This window comes from Neocloeon triangulifer, unplaced genomic scaffold, assembly GCF_031216515.1.
Source record: "Neocloeon triangulifer isolate White Clay Creek 2 clone unplaced genomic scaffold, ASM3121651v1 ptg000012l, whole genome shotgun sequence".
Lineage (NCBI taxonomy): Eukaryota > Metazoa > Arthropoda > Insecta > Ephemeroptera > Baetidae > Neocloeon > Neocloeon triangulifer.
Window position 1 is genome coordinate 4,997,297 of NW_026775554.1, and position 27,053 is coordinate 5,024,349.

The window sequence follows — 27,053 nt, forward strand, 5'->3', positions numbered from 1 at the left end:
TCACGCGGCTGTCGCGAATTTTCCCATCAATCAAAAAAAGCAACGTACACAGAAGGAACCAAAGCAAAAGTTTTGTTTGCGCAAATCAGTCAAAGTCGCCCCGGGAAACTTTTTTTGTATTTATTTTCCAGGTGTCTGGCACGCAGAGAGAATATCCAACGACCCGCTTTTCCGGGGCGGATTCACGCGAACATATCTGACATGGAGTGACGCGCGCGCGAAAAAGGCAGAAAATCGAAGCGCGATTAGATTATTCTGCCCATCAGCAAGTTCTTGTTGATTTTCTTCGCGTGCGCATCCATCTCTCGTTGCAGCGCCATTAAAAGTTTCCACGTGTTGAACAGAGGCTATACCAGAGCGGATTATTTGCATGCACCGCTCGCTCTCTCGTCAAAGGAGAGAAAAAAATTGCCACGGCTGTTTCGCAACTCACATAGTTGGTCGGCTGCTGCTAGAATTTTAATTCCATCCGCCGCAAATGCATTAAGTGAGCGACGAAAAAGCAGAGGCCGAAGCCACCGCACGTTCTCTAATTAAGCCAAGCATACGCGCCGTTGGATCAGAGAGAATTTTTCCGACTCGAATCCGCCATTTTATTTCTTCTTAATGAGGGTTAAACTCAGGTCGTTTGGCACGGGTAAGCGTATACGTGTTTATCAAATGAGCTCATTCAACGTAAATGAGCAAAATAAATGTATAAACCTGTTCTTCTGAACACAGCAAGGAAGAACAAATTGAGGAACTTTTTGTATACGTTTTTATTTTTAATTCCTCCCTATCTCAAATCATGGGTTAAATCCATTTTCAGAACTAAATTCATTTAGTTCTTTTATTTTAAGAAAATAGTCTCAAAACATTAAAATTGAGAATAGAATTTTGGAATGAAAACTTTAATGTTAAGACGAAATCGTCGATTAAAAAGTAGTCCTACTGTTTGAGTGCCAATTCTTTTTCAACAAGCAAGACAAAAGCCATAATCAATATCAACAACAACAACAAGACAGCAAGAGCCAATGAGTTTACTCCATTTTACAAAAGATTTTTAACAATTTCTGTTGAGAAAGTGTAAAAAATTGAGAATAAAATTGAATAAAATGTAGATTTTTTGTAGAATCTGATTTTAAATTGTTTGAAATTGATAGAGGAATGAACATATAACATGTTCATTTTTCTTAAAATCCACTTAAATCAATAGTTACATTGTTTTCATGATTTTGTCTCAATTTTTAGCATCTGGAAATGAAAAAAAAAAACCTAGTCCTAGCCGTCGCTCTTTTGGGATGAAAGAGAAACAAAGGTGTGTGTGCTATTTCTAACGGGAAAAAATTCATCTCCAATGACGTCACAGTCACCAGCGATAAATTACACGGCGGGGTGGAGATGGGGACATTAGACTTTGGCAATGGATGCGAGAGATGGCTGTGAATTCCAATGATAAGCTCAAACTCAATATAGGGGTCTGTGCTGGAATTTCTGCGGTGCCCATCCCTGCACACAAATACTGCTGAGTTTGTTATCTAATGTGAGTTTGTCTATAGCTATAGAAGTTTTTATAATCACCAAACGATCTATTCGGCTTTAGGGTTCAGTGGAACTAGATTCATGCTAAGGAGAGTAAAATAGTTACCCTCCTTAATTCATACGCTTAATAAATAAATAAATAAAAATACCGAAAAATACTCTTTAACCGTTGGAACAAAATGAAGCACTTGATTTTAGTGGAATTTAGGGTGATTAGAACTTGAGTATGTTGATGAGTAGGATACCCTGTAATAAAAAAAATTAAAAAGAAGTGATTTTTAACAAAACAGAACAGTTTAGTGAAAATTAAAAGAAAAAATCTAAACATTTTTTGGAAACTAGAGGACGTAGATGTTAGGAGATTGATAACAAAATAGTGAATAGTCATGAATTGTTAAATTCTTGCTTTATCGTATTTTTATACTCTTTGATCACATAATAAATGATCCTACTTAAAATTCCTTTAAATGAATTTTTAAAAGAAAATTTTGAAATTTTATTTATAAAATAATTTTCTTGTCATAAAATTTGAAAGAAATTGCAAATTATGCGCACATATTTTTTAGACTTTTGAGGATAATATAAAGGGCCAATCAGCGGCCTTCTTTTCTTAACCCCCTCTGGCACAATTTAGGCCTGTCAGCAGCTGATTTTGACAGATTAGGCTGTAGACGTGTGGAGAAATTGCGGCGAGAGTCTTTTGGAGCACCACCTTGGCGTACACCCTCCCTGGAGAGTGGAGAACATAAAAGGAGAGGTTAATTGAGAGAGGAGCTAGGGACTGCAATATCTGCTCGCGAGCAGATTCGCAGCTGCTTCAATTTGGCTCGCGCCTGCCAAAGCCAAACGAGGCCAATTTCGATCTTCGACGGTCTTTCGGTCGGCCGACGAAGGCGACGCCGGCGAGAAGGCAAATCTAATTAAATCCCGCGGCGAGGAGAATCCCTTCAAGCTTCTCACTCGCGCCCCTTCACTCGCCACTCCGTGATTTCCGATAGGCTTTTTCGAAAACAGCGTTAGACTTTCCGCCAAAACACATTAAGGAAAAAGGAAGCGAAAAAGCAGCTTCAATTAGCCCTTTTAGTTGCAAAGACTGCATGGCGACGGATCAATGGGCCTTGCTTGAAATAGCACTGCTGCTGCGAATAAATAAATCGCCGCTGCTCTCTGCCGATCAAAGGGCTGTGTGTCGCTCTGTTTGCTCCCAAGTCACCGAAAATACACAATGCCCTCTCGTCAACAAAAAAATCAATGCACCGTTCCAGGAATGCGACGTACAAATCTGGTTTTACTTTACTCTCCTGTTTTCATTTATGTAGCACGCAAAAAAATTATTATTTTAATTTATTTCATACCTCCGTAAAATTAAAATTTTTTTTATTCATACATAATTGAAATCGGGCCAACCTTGTTGCAAACAAAGAGGAAATTAAAAAAAAACAAAGGGCAACTGACCCCCCTCCCCCTGCGGTCTGCTGGTCATATTTTGTCGGTTAATTGTTATTTATTTTTTAATTTTTGTTTTTACATTTGAAATCCAACTTGAGTGTTAGCATTCAATTTTTGATATGCATTTCTTCTTTATTTCGCATTATTTATTGTAAATTGTTGTCTAATAACAAGGTAACTTTTGCTAATTTTTAAAAAAAATTTACCAGCTCTATTAAATGTATTCTTCTATTAAAAAAATTATATCCAATAAAATTTGTAAATATAAGAATGTTGTATTAAATGAAAAATGTTTTTATCTCATTAAAATAGTAAATTTATGATTTTTCAGCATAATTATGATTATTTTTAAACAAAACAAATATTTTTTTAATATTTCAGTTCATTTGTATGAATTATTTACATCAAATTGTTTAAGTTTAATTGTTAATCAAATAAAAAATATTAATTTTATAAAAAAATAAATTTCCGAGCACAACAGACACTAAAATATATAATTGTATGATTAATAACACTTATTTATTTAGAGTCCAAAACAGGTTAAACACGTATGAAAACAAAAAATTCAGTATATCAAATAAAAAATTTAATTTTATTTCCTGTCATACACGTACAGCTTTGAGTTACAGATAACTGTAGATAAAACTTTTCACACATCACAAAAATTACAGTCGTCAACAATTTGGAATGAAAAAATGACAGGGAAATTTTACTGGATGAAGGGTTGTTGTAGAAAAAGTAGATTAAGAATGACACCCTGTCATAGCGTATATATATTGAAAGCAATAAAACGTGATGCTATTTTGACATCAATCAGTCGTTTCAAAAATATTAAAATCGAATTCAATTGAAGCAATTTAAAAAAAGTGATTTCATCTTTTGAAGAAGTTGTATTTTTACCACAATGTTTTTTTTATAATAGTTTTGGGGTGAGTATTAGGGTTGATGGAGAAAGAACGGGGTTCCATTTCTGGTTGATTACGGGTCTGGAAATTCGGTGCCGATTAGATTTCGGCCTAATCTTGCCGTGCCGATTGGGTATTGATTGCAATCAGCTTGTAGGGTTGCGTGTCCAACGGCAGTTAGGAAGCATCCCCGCGAAACACCGTGACCTCATCCTGCCTTTCACTCACCGATAGATAGATAAAACTCTGAACTTCCGCTCCTGGAGCGAAAGGTGAAAGGTTCGCCCTCAATTATCTCAAATCAAAATAACGAAACTTTTGAGGGTCATTCGCAAATCAGCGCCAACCGCATTGATTAAATTTCTTTGCACAAACGAAAGAGTCAAGAATAATTTCAAGAGCGCTGCGCGGCGCGACCTAAATTAAAAACCTTTTTGAAACGCCATTGTGCGCCTTCGGAGCGCCCCTGCGGAGCGAGAAAAAGAGTTTTTGCAGGGGAACAACAAAAGCGTTGTGCAGCAACAAAGGGCCACTTTGGATTACTCCGGTTCGGCCACACACACAATGCTGTCGGGCGAAAAAAGACACACAGCTCTTCGCTTTGTTATTACGCGCGCCCGATCTAATCCTCGGCGCTGCTTTTTTCAGGGATTGTCGACCGCCGGGGAAATTTATGCAAATACCGTCGGTCGGCGAAACGAGTGGAAAAGAGCTCACAATCTGCAACAGGTTGGGTCTTTCAGTCCGAATTTACGCGCAGATTGCCTTGTGCACTAATGTTTGCAGGCGCCTATCTCGAAAGAAAAACCAACTATAAACGGGCATTGTGCAAAGTTTCGCACAGCAAACAGAAGTAATGAATATATTTGAATTTTTTATAAACAGCAAGAAGAATGCATAAATTAGTGAAGTTAATTGCAAAAATTAGAATTTTCATTCAAATTACTGAAAAATTAGTAGCTTCTTTTCGTGTGGGATACTCATTTTTGACAAAGTCAAATTAAGACTTTTTTGTTGTTCCAATAATTGCCTAAAATGGCAAACCCTTAATTATATTATGCTGTAAGCCAAAATTCCAAAAATATCAAGGAAATGACAAATAAATTTCCTTTCCTGGTAACAAAAATTAATTAAAATGATATTTGTCAAAACAATTATTTTTCTCAAACGATATATTTTTTGTTACAATGAAAAATATATCGTTTGCAAATTTTCATTTTTAAATTAAGAAATTTTTGATGAGCCATAGTCAAATGAGATAATGTGAAAAAATAAAATGAACCTTTTTTTGTTACCAATCTAGGTCTAGGGGCATCAATCTTTCATCTTGCAATTGGTAGAATAGTTCAGATTTTATGAGTGCAAAGTCGTAAGTCAAAGGTCAATTTTCGTCGACCCCTGATTATTTAAACTCAAAATTTGACTGTGGCGGTCCCTTTGATATATTCGCTAGAATAAATTCGCTAGAAATTTCACATCAGTTAGGAGATTTTCAAAATTATTTGAATTTTCAAAAATATTTCGCTATAATATATAATCAACGTTGAAAATAGAAAATATATATTGTAGTTATTTCAAAATTGGAAATATAGTAGAAATTTATAATTTATTGACATATCCCAGGGCATTCTCTACCAAAATACATACATCATTCCTACATTGAAAATAATAATGCAATTCTCAATAAAACGGAATAAATCAGAATATATCGAAAAGTTTATTCGATTGAAATTTTTCATGAAATCAAGTGGCCTAACATAGAGCTCCTTCTTACAATTAGTGTAGCATGCAATTTTATAATTCATATTTAAAATAAAAATTAATTTTTATAATTATCTATAAAGTAGAAGATTTAAAAATTATTTTGAAAATATTTTGGGCTTGGCCGCTTGTTGATTTGTCTGATGGTGTTTTTGCTCTCGCAGTCAGGCGTCCGTTAATTTAACTGTTTTGCATCGGGCCGCAGTGACCCGCGGGTCAGGGTCAAGTGGGTCGACCCCTGTCTATTGATTGGCGCGCGGAAATAAAGAAGCGAGCCTCTCTCGATCAATCATCCATCCGCTCGCCTATACGAGCTCCTCTCCTTCTCTCCAGCGTGCGAATGTTTTGCCTCGTTGAGTCTCCGAGCGAAAATAACACACGTTTTGTCAGTTGTTCTTGGGCGCGCGATTCCGCCTCGCTCCTTCGCCAAACCGCGGCGCCGAGTGCTTGCTGACTGCGCGATTGAATTAATTTCCCTCAGGGAAAACACGACGCGTGCGGCTTCAGCACTTTTCCCACCTCCACATTATAACTCACTTTGTCATTTCTTGCCTCGAGTGGAAGAAGTAGCGATAGATTATCTTTTCGTTTGATTTAGTGAGTGGAAATTGTTCCAACGGCACTCCAAGCACTTCGCACTTTCTCGATTTCCTTTTAGATAAACTTATCAGACTTTTGCCAACTGAAATTTTTTAATTGAAAGAGGGAAACTTGAAAATCATAATCTTTAATTTCAATTTTCATAATAAAGAATTACTTTGAAAAAGGCACAATTTTTAATTTTAAATTAATTTCCTTGCATCATGAATTAGAGTCACAGATCGTGACAAAAACTGTTTTTTTTTACTTTTTATTTTATTCCCTAATAGTTTGACATCTTCTAAGAGAGAATAAGTCATATTTGCTTCCAAAAAACAAATATCAAAATTATTTGATGAATTTCGCTTTCATGGAATATTAAGCAACTATTTTAGACGAAACCTGACGAACATTTAAAAGATTTAGTCGCGTTAAAAATTTTCTCTGAAAGCTTTTAAAAGTGAAAATAAATTTAATAAGTCTAGTAAAAATGTGTTAAAAATATCGTATTAATTAAGTTTATTTACAAATCATCAGGCGAATATGACCTAATCAATTACATCGCTTAGATTCTTAGATTTTAAGATAATTTAAGAATCTAGGTATTTGCCAAATGAGAGAATAAATAAATTACTATTGCAATATTTATCGTTATAGACCTGCAGTTTTTTTCCGCCGCTTTGAATCGCATTTATTTATCTTATTTATATTGAATTTTGATTTAGAGCAGCAGATATTTTCCACCGCTTTGAATTTTGATTAGCCGTCATTTTGGATATTAAAAGTGTTATTGGTTATTGTTCATCCATATAAGAAATTGCAGTCATAGAAACATGAAATTGGAGAGTTTGATAACTGTGGACAAATAATGTAAAAATTTTCACATAATTATGTATAAATGTTATAATAATTATGTGCGTATTTCTACACCCAATTGACAGCCAAATTATTTTAATTACACTTACTTTTACATACCGTAAAAGATAAAAAATAATCAAATTTTAAACTTAAAATATAAAAATATGGCTAGTTAGCGATCTAGAAGTTTTCCTATAAAATAATGCTATAGAATTTAATTTTTTATTGATGCCGTTGTAAATCTTATGACTAGAGCATGGACTAGAGGTTCCCCCGGTTCCTCCCTCTTCCCCACTGATGGGAAGGATCTCTCAATCCCAGATACTAAAATATTTCCTCTAAAAATAAAAAACCAAAAAATCAATAGAGGAAAATTGTCTTAGATTTGTTTAGATAATCCTATTTATTTATTTATTCTCCATTCGATATAAGTCATAATGTCAATATACACAGCAAAAAAACTAAACATAAAGGTACAGAAAAAGCTGAAAATAATCCCGACCTTTTACTACCCAATTTCCTGAGATGACCCAATTTTTCTTTTAGTCCATTGTCTCCTTTTCGTTTAAATCGGTTTGGCCTGCATAAAACGTTGAAGGAATTTGCACACAGTATTTTCGCAACTAAACGGCCTGGCGTGCTTACGCGGCTTCTCCACTTTGCACATTCTCACACAACAGAACGGGGCATATTTATAGTCGGTAAATACATAACTAGCAAGCGAGAGTCTAGAAAACTTACAGTCCTCTTGTCTGCTCTCAATGTCAAGGCTTTCCTTTCTCTCTTCCTTCGCGTAATCGACCTTGCTTGCGTAGAGCCCTCGATCTGTAGCTCTGAAATTATGCGCATGCATTAGCTCTCTTTCTCCGGGAGTGCCACCCACCCTACCACCCACCCACCCCCACACTCCTCACTTTTCTCGTGTGTCTTATCAGGGACGGGGTACACGGGTGGGTAATTATCCAGATAGGGAGGCAGGGGCGCACGAAACGAACCACTGAAGGGCTCTCATTACAATAAAATCAATCTGTGAGAACCGCGTCACCTGCCACCTTCGACCGCAGGCACCGCCCTATCTCGACCAATAAATTGATTCCGAGCTGTGAAATAAAGACCAAAAATGAACACAGGGCTGACTGATTTATTGCGCAGAGACGAGTCTAGACTGTTTAAATATTCATCAGAATAATCCGGCTTCAAAAGAAAAATTGGCCATTTTTATATAAAAAGCAATAATTTAGCCTTTGAAGTATGGCGTTTGATTAAATAAGCTTAAATAAATCATGGATAGCTTGTCTGTTTCATTATAAAAAGTCGTGGAATTTGTGTCACATTCACAAAGTTTTGATTAATTAAATAAATTACTTTTAATCGCATGAATAACTTCGACTGCCATTTGGTAATTTTTAATTTAATTATTTTATTTAAAACAATTTATTTTTATTCTAACTTCTTCTAATAGTTGAATGCTAACACTCATGGTGGATTGCATAAAAAATTGAATACTCGTTTTCATTTTCGTCGGGTTTTAATTTTACTGTCATTAATTTCCTTATTTAGAGGAAAGCTGTATTACCTAAATTACTTACCTTAATTTTTTCTGTCAGAATTTCATATCGACCTCTTGCTACTTTGTGGTGTGGGTGTGGGTCATTTGTAGATCTCATTTCCATAGAGAAATGTAGGAAAATTTATGAGTTAGACACGAATAATTACGAGTAGAGTTTAAAAGAAATATATCCGTAAGATTGCGTAAGTGTACAGAAATTTTATATCAATATTTTTTCAAACGTTGGTACTTATTATATTCAGTTATCATGCACGATAATATTTTTTAAGTATCTTATTGTCTAATGTTTAATTTAATACTAAAAGTTTTTCGCTCTTCTTTGGTCATAAAAATAGTTCAAATTGCAGTTTAAAATTAGCAGAGGTTTTCTAAAGCACTCACTTTCCCCCCTACATTTTTTTTGTTTCTGTTTTATTTATTAGCAATTAGTATTATTGTTTATTCACGTATAATTTTATTGTTACAATATTTTAACATTTGAATGAAATCTCGATTTTAGCAGAGATTCCCTTACACGCAAATAAAAAGCCTGGTATACAAATTTACGCTATGGTGTACTCGCAGTCTCTCTCTGTCGGAAATGATAAATTAATCATCCCTAAAAAGCGAAGGGTTTATTGAGAAAGGTCGGACCGTACCATTGATCAAATGGAAATTTATAGGAAATCAGCTTTCTCATTGATTATAGGTCTGTAAGAAGAACGACTCCCGTAAGATTGATATTGAACTTGTTGCCAACGTTGACCTAAATTATAATACAATTTCTTCCATATTAATGTAACACTTTGAAGGTAAATTTACAATAAAATTTTTAAAGTTTTGAATATCCCTTGTTGAGCTTCAGTAGGATTCTACCGTGCTTTGGCAGAAATCGAACTAGATTGAAATTATTCATTTATTGGTATAAAATTTTATCTCGTCGAATCACATTTTACGATTTTATGGATTATGTACGGCATTATATAAAAGCGGGAGAGCCACGTGGGAACGCTGCAGGAACTGCTCTTTTGCGGCGATTTCATCAAACATGCGAATCAAATCAAAATATCAAATGAAACAAGGCCGAAAATCCAATTATATCTTATTGCCGGTGCGAGCAGCGAAACGCGCCGATGTCTCCGTTGCCTATTCATGTTTTTGTTTGCCCACTTTTTTCGTCTATCGCAGTCACGCTCGCCGATCCACGCCGATCGCATTGCTTTGTTTTGCGCGTTTTTCCGGAAAATCTGCACACCGCGGACAGTGGCGCCGCGGAAAATCGGGAAACGACTCGCAAGAACAGAAGCCGGCGCCTGGCGCCATCCCGCCACCATCTGAAACAAACTCTGCGAGTCGAGAGAAAGAGGAATGAACTTGTCAGACACATATAGAGATGCTGCACTCTGGATCATTTTGATTTAGTCTTCATTCACTCTGAACTCTTTAGATATATTTTTCACAGCTCTTCAGCGTTGCTAAAAAAAATGCGAAATTTTTTTTGCATGTAAAATAAATTCAAATTCTTCTTATAATTGAACTTTTAAATTGAAAAATTTTTAATTAAAAATTTAATGAAATCCATGATTTTGAGAATTACAAAAAGATTAAATTTGAATTTAATTAATATCCGTTTTCATTCATAAGAATTTATTCATTCCATTAATGATTGATTTATCTTTGATCTCTGCAACCGGTATGCAAATCATGCTCACATTGCTTTGAAATCAGTTGTGCGGAGAGAGCCAAAGCACCCGTTCGAGCCGAGCCCGAAAATACGTATGGCCGAACGTGAGCGAGGGACGTGGAGACCAAAAAGGTTTCGTTTGGTCGTCGGCTCTCGCTGTTGCGCGTTCCGCCTGGACGATCAAAGCGAAATCCGTTCGCGAACACGAACAGAGACATAGAGAGAGAGAGAGACTGGCAGGCAAGGGTTCTTTATTTCGCAGAGCGCCTGCCAATAGTCGCGTATGCAACCCGAACGACCGTCGCGACTGGCGGTGCAGCGCCGCCTTTTCTTTCCTCCCTTTACACGTGTTAGTCTGACTGGTGACGGGAATTGCTCCTTTATTGTGAGTTGAATGTATTTGTCTATGGAAGGTCTTTTTCAATGAGGAACGTGAAGTAAAAAATTGAATTTGTCAAAGAAAATATAAATAAAAATATGTATTTATAAAACGCTTTTCTCAGTAAAAGTGATTTTTGTTTTATACCCATTTTCTCCTAAATAATATAAATTATGTTAGATTAGTTTTAATTTAAGTTCAACATTCTGTAATTTACTTAAAATTTATTGTAATTGTTTTGTAAATACATTTGCATTTTTATTTACATTTATGCATTTTTTATGAATACAATATTTTCAATTTTAAAATAGACATTTAAATTTTTATATAATTTTTATATATATTTATTAAAAACGCTCTTTCCTTGATTTTAATACAAAAAATTAAAAAAATTCAATTCAATTTCTTCATTTTTTTTATGTAAAAAGTTGGAAATATTTAAAATATTTTTTTCAATTTAAAAAATCTTTAAAAGTTTATTTGTAAAAATATTAGCTATGACAAAAAATGAAAAATTTAAATTATTTAAAATCTAATTATAGAATTTTTTTTCAATTTCAAATTTTTCTAAAATTTTCCGGTCAATATTATATTTTTGTTCCTTGTTACTCGTTTTATTAATATATTTTAAGAAATGAAATAATAAATAATTAATGCTAAAAATGATTAAATTAAAATGACATTTTGAAATAATATCGAAGACTCGAAAGGCTTCAGGTTAGCTTTTGTAACGCGACCTGGCAGGTCGTTTTCGGCGTCTGACGGTCGTTAGGGCTTCTGAGGCGCTCGGCGGCCGCTGAAGAGAGAAATCGATGCAGCTGCCAGAGCCGCCGGTACGCCCGCCCTGCGATCTGCGCCCGCCCGCTGCCCGCAAAACGCTCCGGCCCTTTTCACCTTAATTTCTTCAGCCCCGAACAACACCCAAAAGAGAGAGGTGAAATTTATTTTCCTCTTGAATTTCAAATGTCTCGGGAATTCGCCGTGATTTACGGTGAAATTTGCATATTTTTGTTGGTAATAGGGTCATGCAAAAAATTATTATTCATCAGTGGCTGCTGCCGGCGAGAAGTGACGCGAGCTGTTGTTTTAGCAGTCGAGTGCTGATTTTTTTTCGTGCTCCGAACTAGATCGATCTGGAAACAATGGAGACGGAAAAAAGTGCATCGTCTATGTATGCTGCTCCCTTGGTGGATAAATGCACCTGCCCCCACCATTACTTTCTGGGTCAGCCGAATTAATTTTGCAATTCTCCCGGGAGTCGTGGCGAGGCCGAATCGAATGTTAATTAATTGATATTCGCATATACGCGTGACGCAATTCCAGTCTATTTCCAGAAGAGACTGTATGCCTATCGACCCCAGCGGCTAGAAAGAACGAAAAAGGAAAGTTTCTGTTTTCCCCGCGGCCAAAGTTTTGCTTGGCTCTTTTTTTTGGGCGAATTTACAAACGCGCGTGGTGCTGTGTCGAGACCAAAGTTGGAAGTTTCTTGCACTCGCAGGCCCCGGCCGAGACGTCCTTGAAACCCGTCTTTGCCATTAAAAATCCTAATTTTAATCAAATTTAATTAAATCATTAAAGTAAAAAGTTTTACCTTCAGAATTTCTTAATAAAATAATTCGAACTTCTTTATGAAAACAAAGTTTATTTTCGTGCAAAACTTAATTCATCCAGGGACGCAGCTGTTAAGACGGCCCTGGCAAAACTTGCGCCAAAATTTTGAGCAACTTTTTCTTCTCGCATAATTCTCAGTGTCCCGCTCATTAACGAGCGGGTTGTTTCTCTCAGCCCTTATCTAAAAGTTTATCTCCCATCCGGCGGTCGTCGTCGTCGTCGGTGGCGGTGGTGTGTTGACCTGGCAAATATCGCTCCACAGCCGCCGCCGCCGCTCCTGCTCTCATCTGCTGATCAATAACACCCTCTCGCCCGCCCTGTCGCTCGTGCGTTCGCCGCGAACGCGTGTGTGTGTGCAAATAAATTTAATACCTCTCGGATCGCGCAATTAGAGCCTTTGTCAAAAATCGGCCGACCGATAATAACGAGCGCCTAATTGGCCACTTTGTCAGCGGGCGACCTGTCGCGCACCCCGCCCGCGTATGTGCCAACCGAAGGCGCTCTCGCCAAACGAAAGACGCGTCTGTCGCAGCTAAGCGTCTTCATGTTCTTATTGTCATCAGTTGCCGGTGACACATCCAGATAATTGCACAACTGACTGAAAATCGGATTTGCCATCCAGGATACATGTTGATACCGAAAACGATGGGAAAAGAAGAATTGCAACCTGAAGGCCACTTTTTACCTGAGGAAAAACTAGAATGGGCTATAATTGAAATTTATTTTTCAAAGAAGAACAAAAACTTACTCAACTGAGGCTCACTGCAGCGGATGGGGTCTTTTTGATCACGGAAGCTTTAGCAAAATTCTTCCTAGCGTTGGTGCCGTTTTGTCCAACATTTTTTGTTTAATTTTTGAGCAATTGAATTAAAAAATGAATTGTAACAATGTGGATAAATTAATAATATACTGTTAATTTTAATTAAATGTTCTCTAAAATCTATATTTTGCCAAATAATATTTAAATTTGATATATGAACATGAAAGATTAAGTTTTTACCCTGAAAAAGGTGAAATACCTTGCAAATATGTAAAAATTATGAAAAGTAATGCGTATAATGTATCAATTAACATGTTTATGAGATCACCGAGTCCGAATCGTTGATAAATATTTCTGATTTCCATTGTTTGTTGGCTTCTGGCACCAGTTTGGCAGGTGGAAATGGAGAAAAAACATTCAATCGACCTGTCTGTTGGATTTCGGGGGTGGGGTCGCGGGGGTTGAGCGGCGGCACGGTGCCAAATGGGCCGCCCAGCCAGCGAAACGCTGGTTGTTCAAAGCGGCCGGGGCGTGATAAGGCGCTTTTTGCAGCAGCAGCATAGTGCAGAGCGAGAGCGCGCGCGACGCGAGAACAATGCCCTCGGCCGATGATGAGCGTCGTAATTAAGCGCTTTGCATCTGCGCCACTTGTCGTCGTCGTCGATGCCCCCGCGTGATTTATCGCGTCAGACGGAAAGAGAAAGAGATGCAAAAGTTGCATTCTCGCCAACGCTCTCGAGTCCTTTTCCTTTTTGGCAGCGGCACTCCTCCGAGGGGCGGTCCAGCGAGCAGCGAAATTGAATTCGACGCCCTCTAATTTCGCGACCCACATTCGCCTGATTATCGTCCGTTGGCAGCCATAAGGGATGGCGGCTGCAGTCAGGGTCGGGGCGCGTGAGCCGAATTCATCTTTTCCCTTCACAAAAGAGAGCGACCCTCGTTCTATCTGCTGTCAATTTTCGCAGGCGATTTATCGACACGAATCAGAATATAAAAGTGTATATGGTAATATGAAAAAGAAGGGTTCAACTATCTTCACTTTTTGCGTCAAAATTCTTTTGGCCTAAAAATAGTGATGGAAACAAAGCCTTCAAAAATTAAAAATATAATCCGAGTGACGAAACCTTGCATTTTTAATTTACTCTGATGTCGAGCGAATTAGTTTTCGATCGCGTGACAGTTCCAAATTTAGCCTCGTGTGTACGCTAGGGATTAATTAATCAAATTCATCAAGCGACACTTGCAGATTATCTATAAATACATCAGCCTGCACATTCATCGTCGCGCCGCCTGTCATTCGCATTTCTCTTCCGTCATGCAATTCTTTGAGATTTACAAATGTTTACAGGAAAATTCTCCTAAACCCGAAGCGATTCCCGATGCGAAAGTCGAAGAGAGAAAAAAGACTTTCCTAATGAAATTCGTCAAAAAATGGTTGCGGCGTGAGTTTATTTATAATTTTTATTTATTTTAATTTTTTTATTTTGCTATTTAAGGGTAGAATTATTTGTTGCTAGAAGTTGCATAGTTTGGAGCTTTCTCGCCAATGACAGTCAATTACCGTAAAGCAGTGTTAATTGACCCGTCGTCGGCGTGAATGAGTACAGAAGCGCCAGGCAGCCAACGTCTGTCCAACGCAGGAAACGACATGACGGACTCACGCCTGATAAGAACGAAAACAAACACGAGCTAGCAAACAGTATAAGGGCGCAAAAACCTGGCGGGTCCTTGGGGCGCGCAACAGAGCGAGACGCCGAGCCGAGCTGCTGATACGAAACTAACTCCTTCTTAATCCGGTGCTAATTCCGAGACGAAACTGCAGAGAAAAAATCGCTGCAAATGAAGCGGAGGGCCGGCGCTAATCCCCGACAGCCTGCTTTGAGTTGCAAATGAGCGCTCTCGGTGCGCTCTCTCGCTAATCCGATCTATTCTGAGCAGTTTCTATTTCGGTCCAGCACTGATTTTTTTCTTCGCAACTTCATAAAGTTTTGTCTGATTCGTTTTCTGCATATAGATTTGAATTCGTCAGTCGGAAAAGTATAATTTGATAATTATCTAACTCTACTGGTTTTAGTCGCAAAACAATCCAACCTTTTTCAGGGTAAATTTGCAAAGGTATTACAGGTTCTGAAAATGAATGGGATTTTCTTTTCATTTTAATTTATTTAGGCAGAAATCTGAGCGCATCGATATAATATTAGAAAACTTTTTTAATGGAAATATATTACCAGGGTAATAGGTACCCTGAAGGTTGGTCCGGTTTCTTTCATAAATGGATCCACCATGTAGGGTGTCATTTTGTATGTTTTTGTAAGCGGAGAGAAAGAATCCTAGGGCAAAAGTGGCCAATTCACACATAGAAAGCCGTAACAATAAATTTGTGTAAAAAATGCTTTTGTCATTCAACGACCCGAGTCTAGCAAACGAAATGCTTTGCTCTTTTCCAGCTTGTTTTTATTCGCTCGCCGCCGGGTACTTTTTCCTCTTCAGTCGGTTGGAATTTGGGTTAAACTAACTGACTAACCGGTGGCGGGGGTGTTTGCTTTGCAAATGGGCCTCTCTTAATTTCGCGCGCTTTGCCCGCAACACACACACATACTCTGTTCGTGGAAGAGAGGCAGCAAAACACTGAACCGGCGGGGCTTCTCGGCCGATTTCGCTCTCTGCGCGTTTATTGATTTGTCGCCGCCGCCGCCGCCCCTGAGTGTCGTCGTCGAAAAACCCGAAAAAAGCGAAACAAAAGGTCAAAGGGCGAAATCGTTACCCGCGCCGAGAATTCAAAGCACATACACACATACACGCTTTCCGTCCAAATTAAAAAATTCAGCAGGCCTAAAAATATACGCGCGAGCGCGAGCGAGCTTCTTTTTCTCCGTTTCCCGTGCTGCGAAGGGCGGCGGGCGCAGCGACGGATAACAGCGCACACAGAGAGCGAAAGAGAGAGAATTGTGTCATGTGTTGGCTGTTGTCGTGTCCTGTGTGTAAACGCGCGGGAATTATTCGCGAGCGCGCACTTGGAAGGTTTCTAATCTGGACTCTCTCACTCAACCGGGGATTTTCAGGCCAAACATAAAAACATATGTGCACTCCTGAGCAACAACCCCGAAGGCGGAAATATACTGATTACAACGCGAGACATCCGCAATATGCAAAATAAAAGGCTTATTTCCTGCAAAACTTGCGGCAAAATGATGAGATGCGTCGTGTTATCATTAAGGAAACTATCATTTTTTACTGCATCTTTATTATACTGAATGAAAAATAGTCTCTTAACACAACGTTGCAATATGGGGGGTCACTCATTAAAGAGGTACATTTATTTAGTTCATTAAGGTACTTGCAAAGTTTATTTTAATTTTACTCAAATTCCATTTCTAAGTAAAAAAAAAGGAAAAAGAAGGGGGGTTGCAGTAGTTTTTTGCCGCATAAGAATCCATGGAAAGCGGCTTTTTTAGGTCAGTTTTTTTTTGCCTGTACCCTTTATGTTTGGGATGCAGAAGGCACCACCCAATTTTGTCTTCTTTGGGTTGTATCATTATTGAAAAAATAAGGTATCATTTTTATTGCTAGCTTTTCCTTATATTCGTGGCTTATTTTTAAACGCCATGCTCTAGAAACCACAAAATGACAAATTTCCTTGTTTTATTTTTCATCTTGGATTTTAATAATAAAATGAACAATTTTTCAAATTTTCCATATCAAATTTGCGAAATTTTCAATATATTAAATTTAATAACTTACTTTTAGAACTGCAACATTGAGTTGAATGTAAGTTAACTTAAAAACTTGTGCTTTGAAAAATCAGCAACATTCGAAATCAAATAACTCTTGAAACAAAAAATTGTGCAATATAGAACAAATTATTTAAAAAATTATTAATTGAAATATTTTTCTGCAATTTTTCTCCCTTCCAACCTTTACGATGTCAATTCAAATTGAATTTCTGTTTATTTTATACAATGTGAATGAAAATAGTTAATTTCTCTCGTTAAAAATATTATGAAAGAAAAATCTGGAAAAATTTATAGAGTTTAGAGTTTCCCATTACTATTCAATTATTAATTTTTTTCAATTATTTAATATCTTATTTAATTTTCTTAAAATAGTTAAAATATCTTAAAGCTTTAGATTTGACACAAAGCACACATTCAGTTAATGTGTGAAGCTAAAAATTCAACAAAAACACTTCTTTCTTCAATTATTATTTTCTTAATATAGAACCAAAATAGATTGAGTATTTCTGATTTAATTACCTTGAAAAAGGCATTTTAATTTGATTAATATCAGGAAATAAACAAAATAAATCTTGTGCAGTGTCCTGAAAGTTTTTTTTTTTAAATAAGTATTCCGTGTGTTTGTCTGCGTCATTTTTATTATCAGACGGAAGTCGGCGGATAATGAAATAGAGTCATCGGTCAGTCAGTCTATCCAATTTATAGTACAAATCGTTCACGCAGTAAAACACAGCAGCGAGCAAGATAGGGTGAGATAGAGAGAGAGAGAGAAAGAGGATCAATCAGGTTCGGGTGGTCGTCGCTCGGGGGCGGTCGGGGGCGCGCGTGCTCGGTGCAGGCGTTGGTGCTCAGCCTCGGCGGCGGCTGCCGTCAAATGGAGACGTAGTGCGGCGGCGGCGGGATGCCCGACTCGAGGTTCACCACCGAAAAGATCGCCGATGAGGGCGACGGCGCCGGACAGACTCCCCCGGCTGCCTCCAGCCCCAACAATGTCCGCGCAGGTGAGTCTCTCAGGGTCCTCAAGGTCCGTCCTGGCCCCTGCGGGGCCCCACTGAGGGCCTGGGCGACTTTGCATCGATCCGATCGCACGCCGGCCGGGACCAGGCCATCTCACAGCACCGGGACTTTCCGATCCCGGCGGGTGGCAAGACGCCGATGTATTGGGTACTCTATCTGATCGCTCAGCAATTCCCTTACGCGCTCGTATCTTGAATAATAAACCGGTTGAAATTACAAATCGTGTGGATTGGAGGAAACTCCCTATTTTATTTTAGGAAGAGAGTAAAATTTATTAATTCTAGAAGACTGTATTCAGATAATTTTCCAAAAGTTTTAATTGAGAAATTATTGATTAACAAAACATAATTTTTTTGTAACTTATTTGGTTAATTGAATTTTAATTTCTAACTTCCCATGTACAGGTTTATCCAAATATAGAGGAATTTTCATTATTCAGAAGTTTTTATTGCAGATTTTTTAAATTTAATTTAAGGAGACGTGCCCTCTTACCTTTTTACTAATAAAGCAGAAAAGAAAATTGATATGAAGGATTTATTTGAGATTAATTGATTATCAACAAACAAATTTTATATCATTAAAAATTTGGCAAGAAATATTGATATTGATCTTTTTAAATTTATGAATCTATATTTTTTCTTATCTCCATGCTCTAGAATAAATTAATTATTGTTTTTTTACATTACATTTCCTTTTGCAGATATTGATTTTTTTTTTATTATAAGATTATTATATTTTTATTTGACATTAACAATTTATTTTACTCCTTGTAAAATTGTACTTAATTAGTTAATGTTAAGCTCATTCCACACAGTTACACAAGTTTTGAACGTCACTAAGAGTCGATTTTGAAATTTCTGGGTCATAATTTAAGATCAGATCAAATCGATTAATTGATCACCCCGTATAAATGCAATTTACTTAAGATATTATGTAACTTATCACAAGGGTATCACAGCTTGCGTGTTTCGTTTATACAATATGACAATTTACACGTATATATAAAAAGAACAAACACCCATTCGTGCTATTCTGTCAGTTGGAGCGGCTATAAAATATTTGTGGGCATGCATCACAAAAGGGTGACAGAGAATCTCTCAGAAATACTTTTATAGCTAGGTGGGCAAATAATTCATAAATGAAATGGACGCGTCATTTGATTGAAAAAATAATTTCTTTTTTTATTAATAATAAAAAAAACAATAAAGTATAATAATAAAATATTTCTATTAAAAATTTGGAGTAGAAGAAGTAAAATTTATGAAATTAATTGAAAGCGTAAAAAGTGTTTTGAAAAAGCCGTTTTTGATTCAGCTTATTTATTTAAGTAGAGAATAGTGTAATGACGTCATTATAGTAGGAGGCAATTACCTAGATTGTGTAAAAAGATGTAGACAGACAGGGCCTCTTACTCTGAAGTGGTAATCCTGCCTATTGGAAACGGTCTGGTTCTCAGAAGTAATTGCACTTTGAGACGTTTTATACTGCTGGTTTCGACTCAAATGAGCTTTTTGATGGCGTTCATAAATTTCCAGCCCGTACAGACAACTCTGGTTACAGTTGAGCGTCTCCATTGGAAAACGTAACAGGAGTTTTGCCATTAAAACGAGATTTCTTCGCTATCTAAAAAAAAGAAAATTGGTAACAAAACTAGCGTTTACACAAATTCTAAACACGCAATTAAAAGAAGCACGTGGTTTAACACAAAATTTCATTTAAAAAATTTTACCGAGGCAAAAAGTGTATTTTTAGATTTTAAAAGCGTATAATTTTATTCGTCAACTCGCGCCGTGGGACAGAGGGTTGTTGCTAATTCGCAGGTAGGGTGAGAGCGAGAGCGGTGGCGATGAATAATTTGGGACAAACGGCCGCATGTCGCCGCCGCGTTTTATTTATTTTCACAGAGAGAGCAACGGGCAATTATCGAAATGGCACGCGATAAAAGGCGGCCGTAAAGCGGAACGACCCTCGACCCTCGGTAATTTTTTGTGCGGACGCGCGTGTGTGTTTTCGGCGGAGAGGGAGGCGAGGTATGCAACGTGCCGCGCATCGCCGTCCGGCCGGTTGCCTACCTTTCGAACGTTTAATTAATCAAAAGCAGGACACGCGAGAGGAAGAGCCGCGAAAATAAACAAATTAACACGTTCCGTCCCTTGGCACGCACGGCCCAACTTTTTGTGAAACTTTCGCCCAACTTTGCATTTTTTCCTCTCTCTGCGGTATTAAGAAAGGGGGAGAACGAAGGAAGATGTAAGAAAAAAGGCGGAAGGAAACGTCAGTTGTGTGTGTTTTTTGTTTTGTTTGGGCAAAATTAATTGCAGAATTTTTCCTTTGTCCGCGCCTTCGTCGATCGCGAAAGAGGTCGAGTGAGTAAGGAGCGATCAATCGGGCGCCGATCCCGCTGAGCTTTGTCCCGTCGGCGGCTCGTGCCGGTTGCCTGGCAACTCGCTCCGTCTCTCACTCACTCAGCGAGATGAGGAATTTCGCATGCAAAACCCACCCGACGGCCGCACCCACGACGCAGCCGATTGCCACTCTCTCGCCGAGTTCAAAGCACGAGTTTCAAACTCTCTCGATACACCTACCGCAAACCTGATAAATAACACAAACCCGCATCAGCGTTCTGTACGCAACCTAAAGGGTTAATTTTTTGCTCTAAATAACCGCAGATTTAAATTCCACAAATGTGTGCTGCGTTTGATCAGCATGTTTTGCTTAATAATCCTATAAAATAAACGCTTAAGCATGACTAAAAAGTTTTTTCATTTATATTTCAATTTTCGCTAACAAATTTATGCCAAAATAATTGAAATTAGAAATTTTTGTACTGGCCTTTCTCATGGATTTATAAAATTCAAAGTAATCAATTTCTATAAATTTTGTGTTTGGTAGAATAATATTTATTTTCAGCTATAGTTAACTCAATATTACTATTAAATAACATCTTATGTATATTTAATAATCTAATATTAGGACAGATGAAAATTTTGAACAAAATGGGAGTCTGTGAAATAGTTTATTTTTGTTAAAGAGAAATTCCATCTGTCTGACTTGCAAAGTAAATAAAAGTTATAAGCCTTTTTCGCATTTCTTTCATTGCTCTAGACTCTTGCAAAGAATCAAATTATTCTGTATAGCACGTCCATATAGAACGCTCATTAATTTCCAAGTTTATCCCTCTACTACATCAATCCAAGTCATGTCTGTCAGGATTAGGGTCTCTCCCATCTTGTCTGATATATTAAGTACTAAAAGTTTATCTAACACGTTTAACTTTAACGTTGATTAAACCTACAATTTACATAATCAATTAAATATATATAGTAAAATAATATAATACATTTTTGATAGCAATTTCTTTAATGTATCCATTTTTAGAAATGCCAGAAAGAAATTGTTTTGCAGTTTTAAAAAAAACAAATTTAAACAGTGAAGAAAGTCAAATTCATAAAAATTGGTGTCACAATTTAAAACAATAAATAATAATAATGAAAACTAGCTTGAAATGTGACTAAGATTTTTTTTTTTTTTTTTTAGCAAAAATCACTAAAACCTTTTTTGCCGACATGCAAGTTGCAAAACATACAGGCGTGAGAGTAGTGCGTGTTTTGGCGCGATGCAGCTTCATTTATTCAGACAGTGCTGTCAGCCGGTTGCAAGCATTCAAGATAATATATTTAGGCGTTCTGACCAAAAAAATGAAATGAACATTGGGTGCGTCCAGGAAAGATTTGAGGGTAAATGTTAAAAATTTTTCTTGAAAACATGCCATTCCAATTTTCAAGTATGTTGTTGGGGTGGTCAAGAAGCCTCGCTCACCAAATTTTCAAGTCAAAATAAGGAGTGCTTTTCCGGGAAATCAGTTTTTTCCAAAAACAAAAAATATGGAATATCTTTGCTCCTATTGAGAAATTATTAATGATCTTTTCACTTTCAGACGTAACTTTTTACGCCCGACAACTTTTCTGTTGACAACTTTTACGTAGGTCAAAGGTCAAGGTCACTACATTGCAAATTTCACTTTCTGACGCAATTTTCGCAAAGAAGCACCCCTCAGAAATTTTTCGCAGTATAGGAAAAAATGTAGCCCCAAGTGTGTAGAACAACATCCTGGATTTCCAGAATGGCATTATTTTTAGTTTTTAATTAATTTTAAATGAATATTAAAAAACAGTGAAAAATTGCTTTTCCGCAATAGAAAGTAATTTTCAAACAGCGATAACTCAGTTTCTCTTAGAGATACGCAAAAATGTTATAGAACAAAAAAGATTTGTTTTGACGTTTTGCATCTAGCCATGTATTGTTTATACAGGTCAGGTCACTTGGGGTCATTGACCTCGGTGACCTGTGACCTCAAAAAATAATTTGTAGAAAATGAGCTTATTAAAACCATTCCATAAAATAGTTCTTCCTAACTATGTGCCAAATATTCAGTAAACTGCTCTTAAAGGTCACAGGTCACTGAGGTCAATGACCCCAAGTGACCTGACCTGTATAAACAATACATGGCTAGATGCAATAAGTAAAAAAAAATCCTTTTTGTTCTATAACATTTTTGCGTATCTCTAAGAGAAAATGAGTTATCGCTGTTTGAAAATTATTTTCTATTGCGGAAAAGTGATTTTTCACTGTTTTTTAATATTCATTTAAAATTAATTAAAAACTAAAAATAATGCCATTCTGGAAATCCAGGATGTTGTTCTACACACTTGGGGCTACATTTTTTCCTATACTGCGAAAAATTTCTGAGGGGTGCTTCTTTGCGAAAATTGCGTCAGAAAGTGAAATTTGCAATTTAGTGACCTTGATCTTTGACCTACGCAAAAGTTGTCAACAGAAAAGTTGTCGGGCGTAAAAAGTTACGTCTGAAAGTGAAAAGATCATTAATAATTTCTCAATAGGAGCAAAGATATTTCATATTTTTTGTTTTTGGAAAAATCTGATTTCCCGGAAAAGCACTCCTTATTTTGACTTGAAAATTTGGTGAGCGAGGCCTCTTGACCACCCCAACAACATACGTGAAAATTGGAATGGCATGTTTTCAAGAAAAATTTTTAACATTTACCCTCAAATCTTTCCTGGACGCACCCCATTATTTTTATATAAATTAAATTTAACAATGGTGAATTTTTTTATTACTAAACGTTTGTTTATATTCACTTTGCTTAAAACCCAAACAATAGCCTGCTTTTAATTACAAAATGTAATTAAAAAATAAATCAACCAGATTCCCAGACAATACAGAATGAAAGAAATGTGAAATGAGACATAGAAAGATTTATTCATATCTCCCCTTCTGCATAGTCTGCAGTTTTTTTCCAGCAGCAAATAAAAAGAGAGAAAAAAACGCGGGGGAATGCATATTAAAGTTGGAAAGCTTTTACTTTGTTTGCGTTTATTTCTGAAAATGCGGGTGTTTGTGCCAAGAAGTGCATTTCAAGCAAGCAACAGAGACAAACGATTATCCCACTCTTGAGAAATCCATTTCAATTTTCAGCTCGAGTTGGAATAAAATGGCGCGTGCACTTCAAAGGCTGTGAATTTAACACACGACAGGGTTTGTTCCTCTCTGCGGAAAAAAATAACCTAGCAGCTTTTGCGCCAAATTCCGAAACGCCACACGCTTGACAGGTCAATTAACTGTGGCGTGTTTTGAATTTCGAAACTCACCCTCGGATTTGTTTTGCCGGCTTATGCGTAAACAAGCCGAAACGTCGCACTCGCTGGCCGAAATAAATTTGGCTCGCGAGCGAGCGAAGACGAGGAGACGCTCTCGCACTGCGGCAGCCGAGTCGGCGCGCATTAATCAAATCGGCGTCCGAGTGTCACCGTGGTGATTACAGTCGGCGGCCGAAAAGCCACCCTGACGCAGCACTTTTGCAAAAATCTCTTCCGCCAGCAGTATTTAATGGCGAACAAAAGTAATAAAAAAGAGCGAAATACGTGAAATGCATCCAAGAGTTGGCTAACAGGTCAGCAGCCGGTCACGCAACCCTGCACGGATCGATGCCGCGAAATATCGGGGAAAAGCAACACAAAGGACGCGTTATTGTTTCTGACATACGATAAATCTACCCAAGACGGCCAGAATTTATGGCGCATCCGCCACTACCGGTTTCTCCAGCAAAAAGGGAATGTTGGCAGACGTGTCTCGAACTGCGACAAAGAAATTCGTCGTTCGACCCCAGCAATTGAATTATTGACCTTGCAAACATATAGATCGATACCCAACATGGCATAGGTTGTGGAAGAATTATTTTCAGGGTAGTGAGTACCTTTGTCAGGGTAATTAGTTTAACTATAATATATTGTTTTAGTACATTAATTGTTTCATTAATTTTACAGATTTAAAAGAAATAATTATTATTGTTAAAAATTACTTTATGGGTATTTCAGATACTAAATAATCTTCACATTGAAAACTGAAAATTTATTTATTTATTCTCCATTCAGATACATTCTATGCAATTCTATGCCTATTTTTTTTTTACTATTTCTTTCTAATTTAAAAAACTGGCTAATGAACAAAATTTATAAAAATTCATTATTTTTTAATAACTTTAAAAACATGTATAAAAAAAAACTTTATTGCTTTTCCTCATTCCAAATATTATTATTGTTGTTTATTTGCCCACATTGTTTCAAATTGATTTTTTACATTAAATAGTTGAAAACAATGTATTTAAAAAAGGAATTGTTGGACAAAACGGCACAACTTTTTAATTAACTAACCTTGCTATATTAAATTTCAAGCTTATAAAGCTTAATTAAATTCAAGTTAACAACTTTAATCTCGAAAGTACCGTTTATTCAACCCTTTCTTCCCCAACCTGCCCCCGAGCCACGAAATTGCACAACAAAAACTAACCTCGCTAGCAGATGTCGCCGCTATTGTGTGTGTTTTTTCTCTCTACTTTTCTCTTTTTTGCTGCTTTTCTTTGCCGGCCGCGAAAATTATTAAATTAGACACGCCCAGCATTGAGCTTTTTGTCCAGCGAACGTCCGCCACACGGGGCCAATAACTCGGTCGGCAACAAAAGAGACCCGCAGGTGCAGCTTAATTAATTGAAACATCAAAAGCATCTCACTCCCCACCGCTGTGTGTACGTCACCCAAAAAATAGAGCGTGCGGCCTCGGCGGCACAACAACGAGGGCGGACAGATGGGCTCCTTATCTTATTTCTGATAAACGCGCGCCCAGACACGCAATTTGCCACTTCCGTTGTTGTCCCGCTCGCGCGAACTTTCACTCAAACTACCCAGACTAGATTTCGGCGCCAACAACTCTGCATGCAAACTTCATCATGTGTGACATTTATGGCGAAAACAAACTTAAAAAAAGCATGGTTAAATTTAAATAAATTACATATTTTTTTTAATTCCAGTAATTAAATTAGAGGAAAATTATTAATGTTACAGTGACCCTGAGCATGAGCATGAGGCGTGGGTCAAAAGTACATCTTGCTGGGTGTCTTTTGATATGTTTTTGGGTGTGCTAAGGTCGCACGTGAGGTCAAAACTCGATTTGGTGCAACCCAAGCGTCGCACCGGAAGATGTAGTAATTCACCGCTCCCCGTCTCCCTTCCGGGATGTTTACCTGCGCAAGAGGCAAGGGTGAATCGAATCGAAAAGTCATCCACCGAATTCCTGCGGAGGGACCGGACGTCCGAAAGGGGTGGGCGGGGCGTACCCTCCCCGCGCGGCCCGGGCAGGCGGCTGCACGTGCTGCTATCGATTGGCGGGCGCGCTGCATCCGCCGCCGCACCACTGACACATTTTCGCTCCCCAGCATCCCAGCGCCCCGCCAGCACGGCCACGCCGAACCGAAATTGCCCAAGACTTTCTCGTCTCCTTTCCGCCGATCGTCGGGGCGAAATTAATTGGAATGGGCGCTCGAGCGCGCAAGATATTCTCCATTAGAGGAAATTAACAGAGTGGCTCGTAAAATCCGCCAATATTTCTTTTCCCATTAACTTTTTTTACGTCCAACGTGGGAGAGAGTAGATGAAGGGAGAGAAAAAAATTATAAAAAAGTGTGGAGGAAATTAAGTTCTAGTCAATTGATTAGACCTGGCTTAATGGACGTAGAGGGCGGCGGCCTTGACTTTGTTTCTTCTCTCTGAACGGTCCGAATGACGGATGGGCCCATCAAACGGGTGCGCGCGCGTGCCTCTCTCTCGCTCACCCGCTCTCTAGCCGGAGACCGAAATAGCCGCCCAGAGAGTACACCTGACGCGGTCGTAATTTTGTTTATCTGGCGGCGAGAGCGAGGAGCGCGCGTAAAAGATTTACCGCCCGCTAATTTGATCGGAGCCATTCAACAGCCGCCAGCAGCAGGAAGCGCGCCTGCGAAACAAATCAAACGCGACACCTGAATCGGCACTTAATCCAAATGGAAAGGGTTAAAAAGAGGGGAGGATTTCTGACCGATTTGCTCGGCCGTTCGTCTCTCTCGTACTTGCTTAACCAATTAAAAATAGCACCGCCGATTAATTATCAGAGGTGCCCACGATGACGAGAGGGCGGGCGAACAGGCGGGCGGATTTTTTGGCGTGCCACCAGCCGCGCTATTTTCGGCCAAATGCAATTGTCCTGCGCCAACCGCCGGCTTGGTGCGCGGCCGCCGCACGTGAGCGACATTCGCGCTGTGGACGCGACGCGAGCGTGCAGTTGCATCGCACCAATGCCAGCGCTACGTGAGTATTCGTCGTCCGCGGCCGCTCTCAAATATGCGGACGCACGCTTGGAATGGCCTATTTTCGCGGCAGTTCCATCCGAAGATGCCTAAAGTGTATTTTTAGCTGGCAGTTTTCATATCTATGTGGAGTCGCAGGGGGTTTGCCGTTGCTTCTATTTAAAATTGAACCGCATATTTGAAATTTTTACCCGCAAAAATCCCTATTTTGATACCAAACATGCCCATCTTTAGAGGTTTAGAATTCAACCCTTTCAGGGTAGTACTCAGGGTTCTTGGATCTGAAACAGATTTTACCTGAACTACCCAAAAAATTATAATAATTTTAATTTAAATTATTTTCATAATATTTTATAATATATTAATTAGCAAAATTATATTAAAAAAAATACTTGATACTTTTGTGTATAGTATACCCTGAGACGCCCTGAGAAAGGTGAATATTTCAACTTCCCAAATAAAACCATGTTGGATATCATTCTATAGGTTTTCAAGTATTCGGAGTCGATATAAGAGGTCAGATTTTTCATCAGATTATCCCACCTCGATT

The 27,053-nt window shown here is 38.0% G+C and overlaps 1 protein-coding gene across 3 annotated transcripts in view; it reads left to right on the top strand.

The window, feature by feature from the left end:
* Positions 1-27,053, top strand: part of LOC132198176 (solute carrier family 12 member 6) — a 48,787-nt gene that overhangs the window by 3,218 nt on the left and 18,516 nt on the right. Inside the window, exon 1 of one of the 3 annotated variants that reach the window (XM_059622031.1) lies at positions 17,667-17,791. The exons of 1 other annotated variant lie outside the window; for it this stretch is intronic. In XM_059622031.1, the coding sequence (XP_059478014.1) occupies positions 17,692-17,791 (100 nt within the window). In that variant the 5' untranslated portion in view covers positions 17,667-17,691. Of the gene's footprint in view, positions 1-17,666; positions 17,792-26,421; positions 26,505-27,053 lie in introns of those variants that run through there. One more of the 3 variants, XM_059622030.1, reaches the window with a different exon arrangement.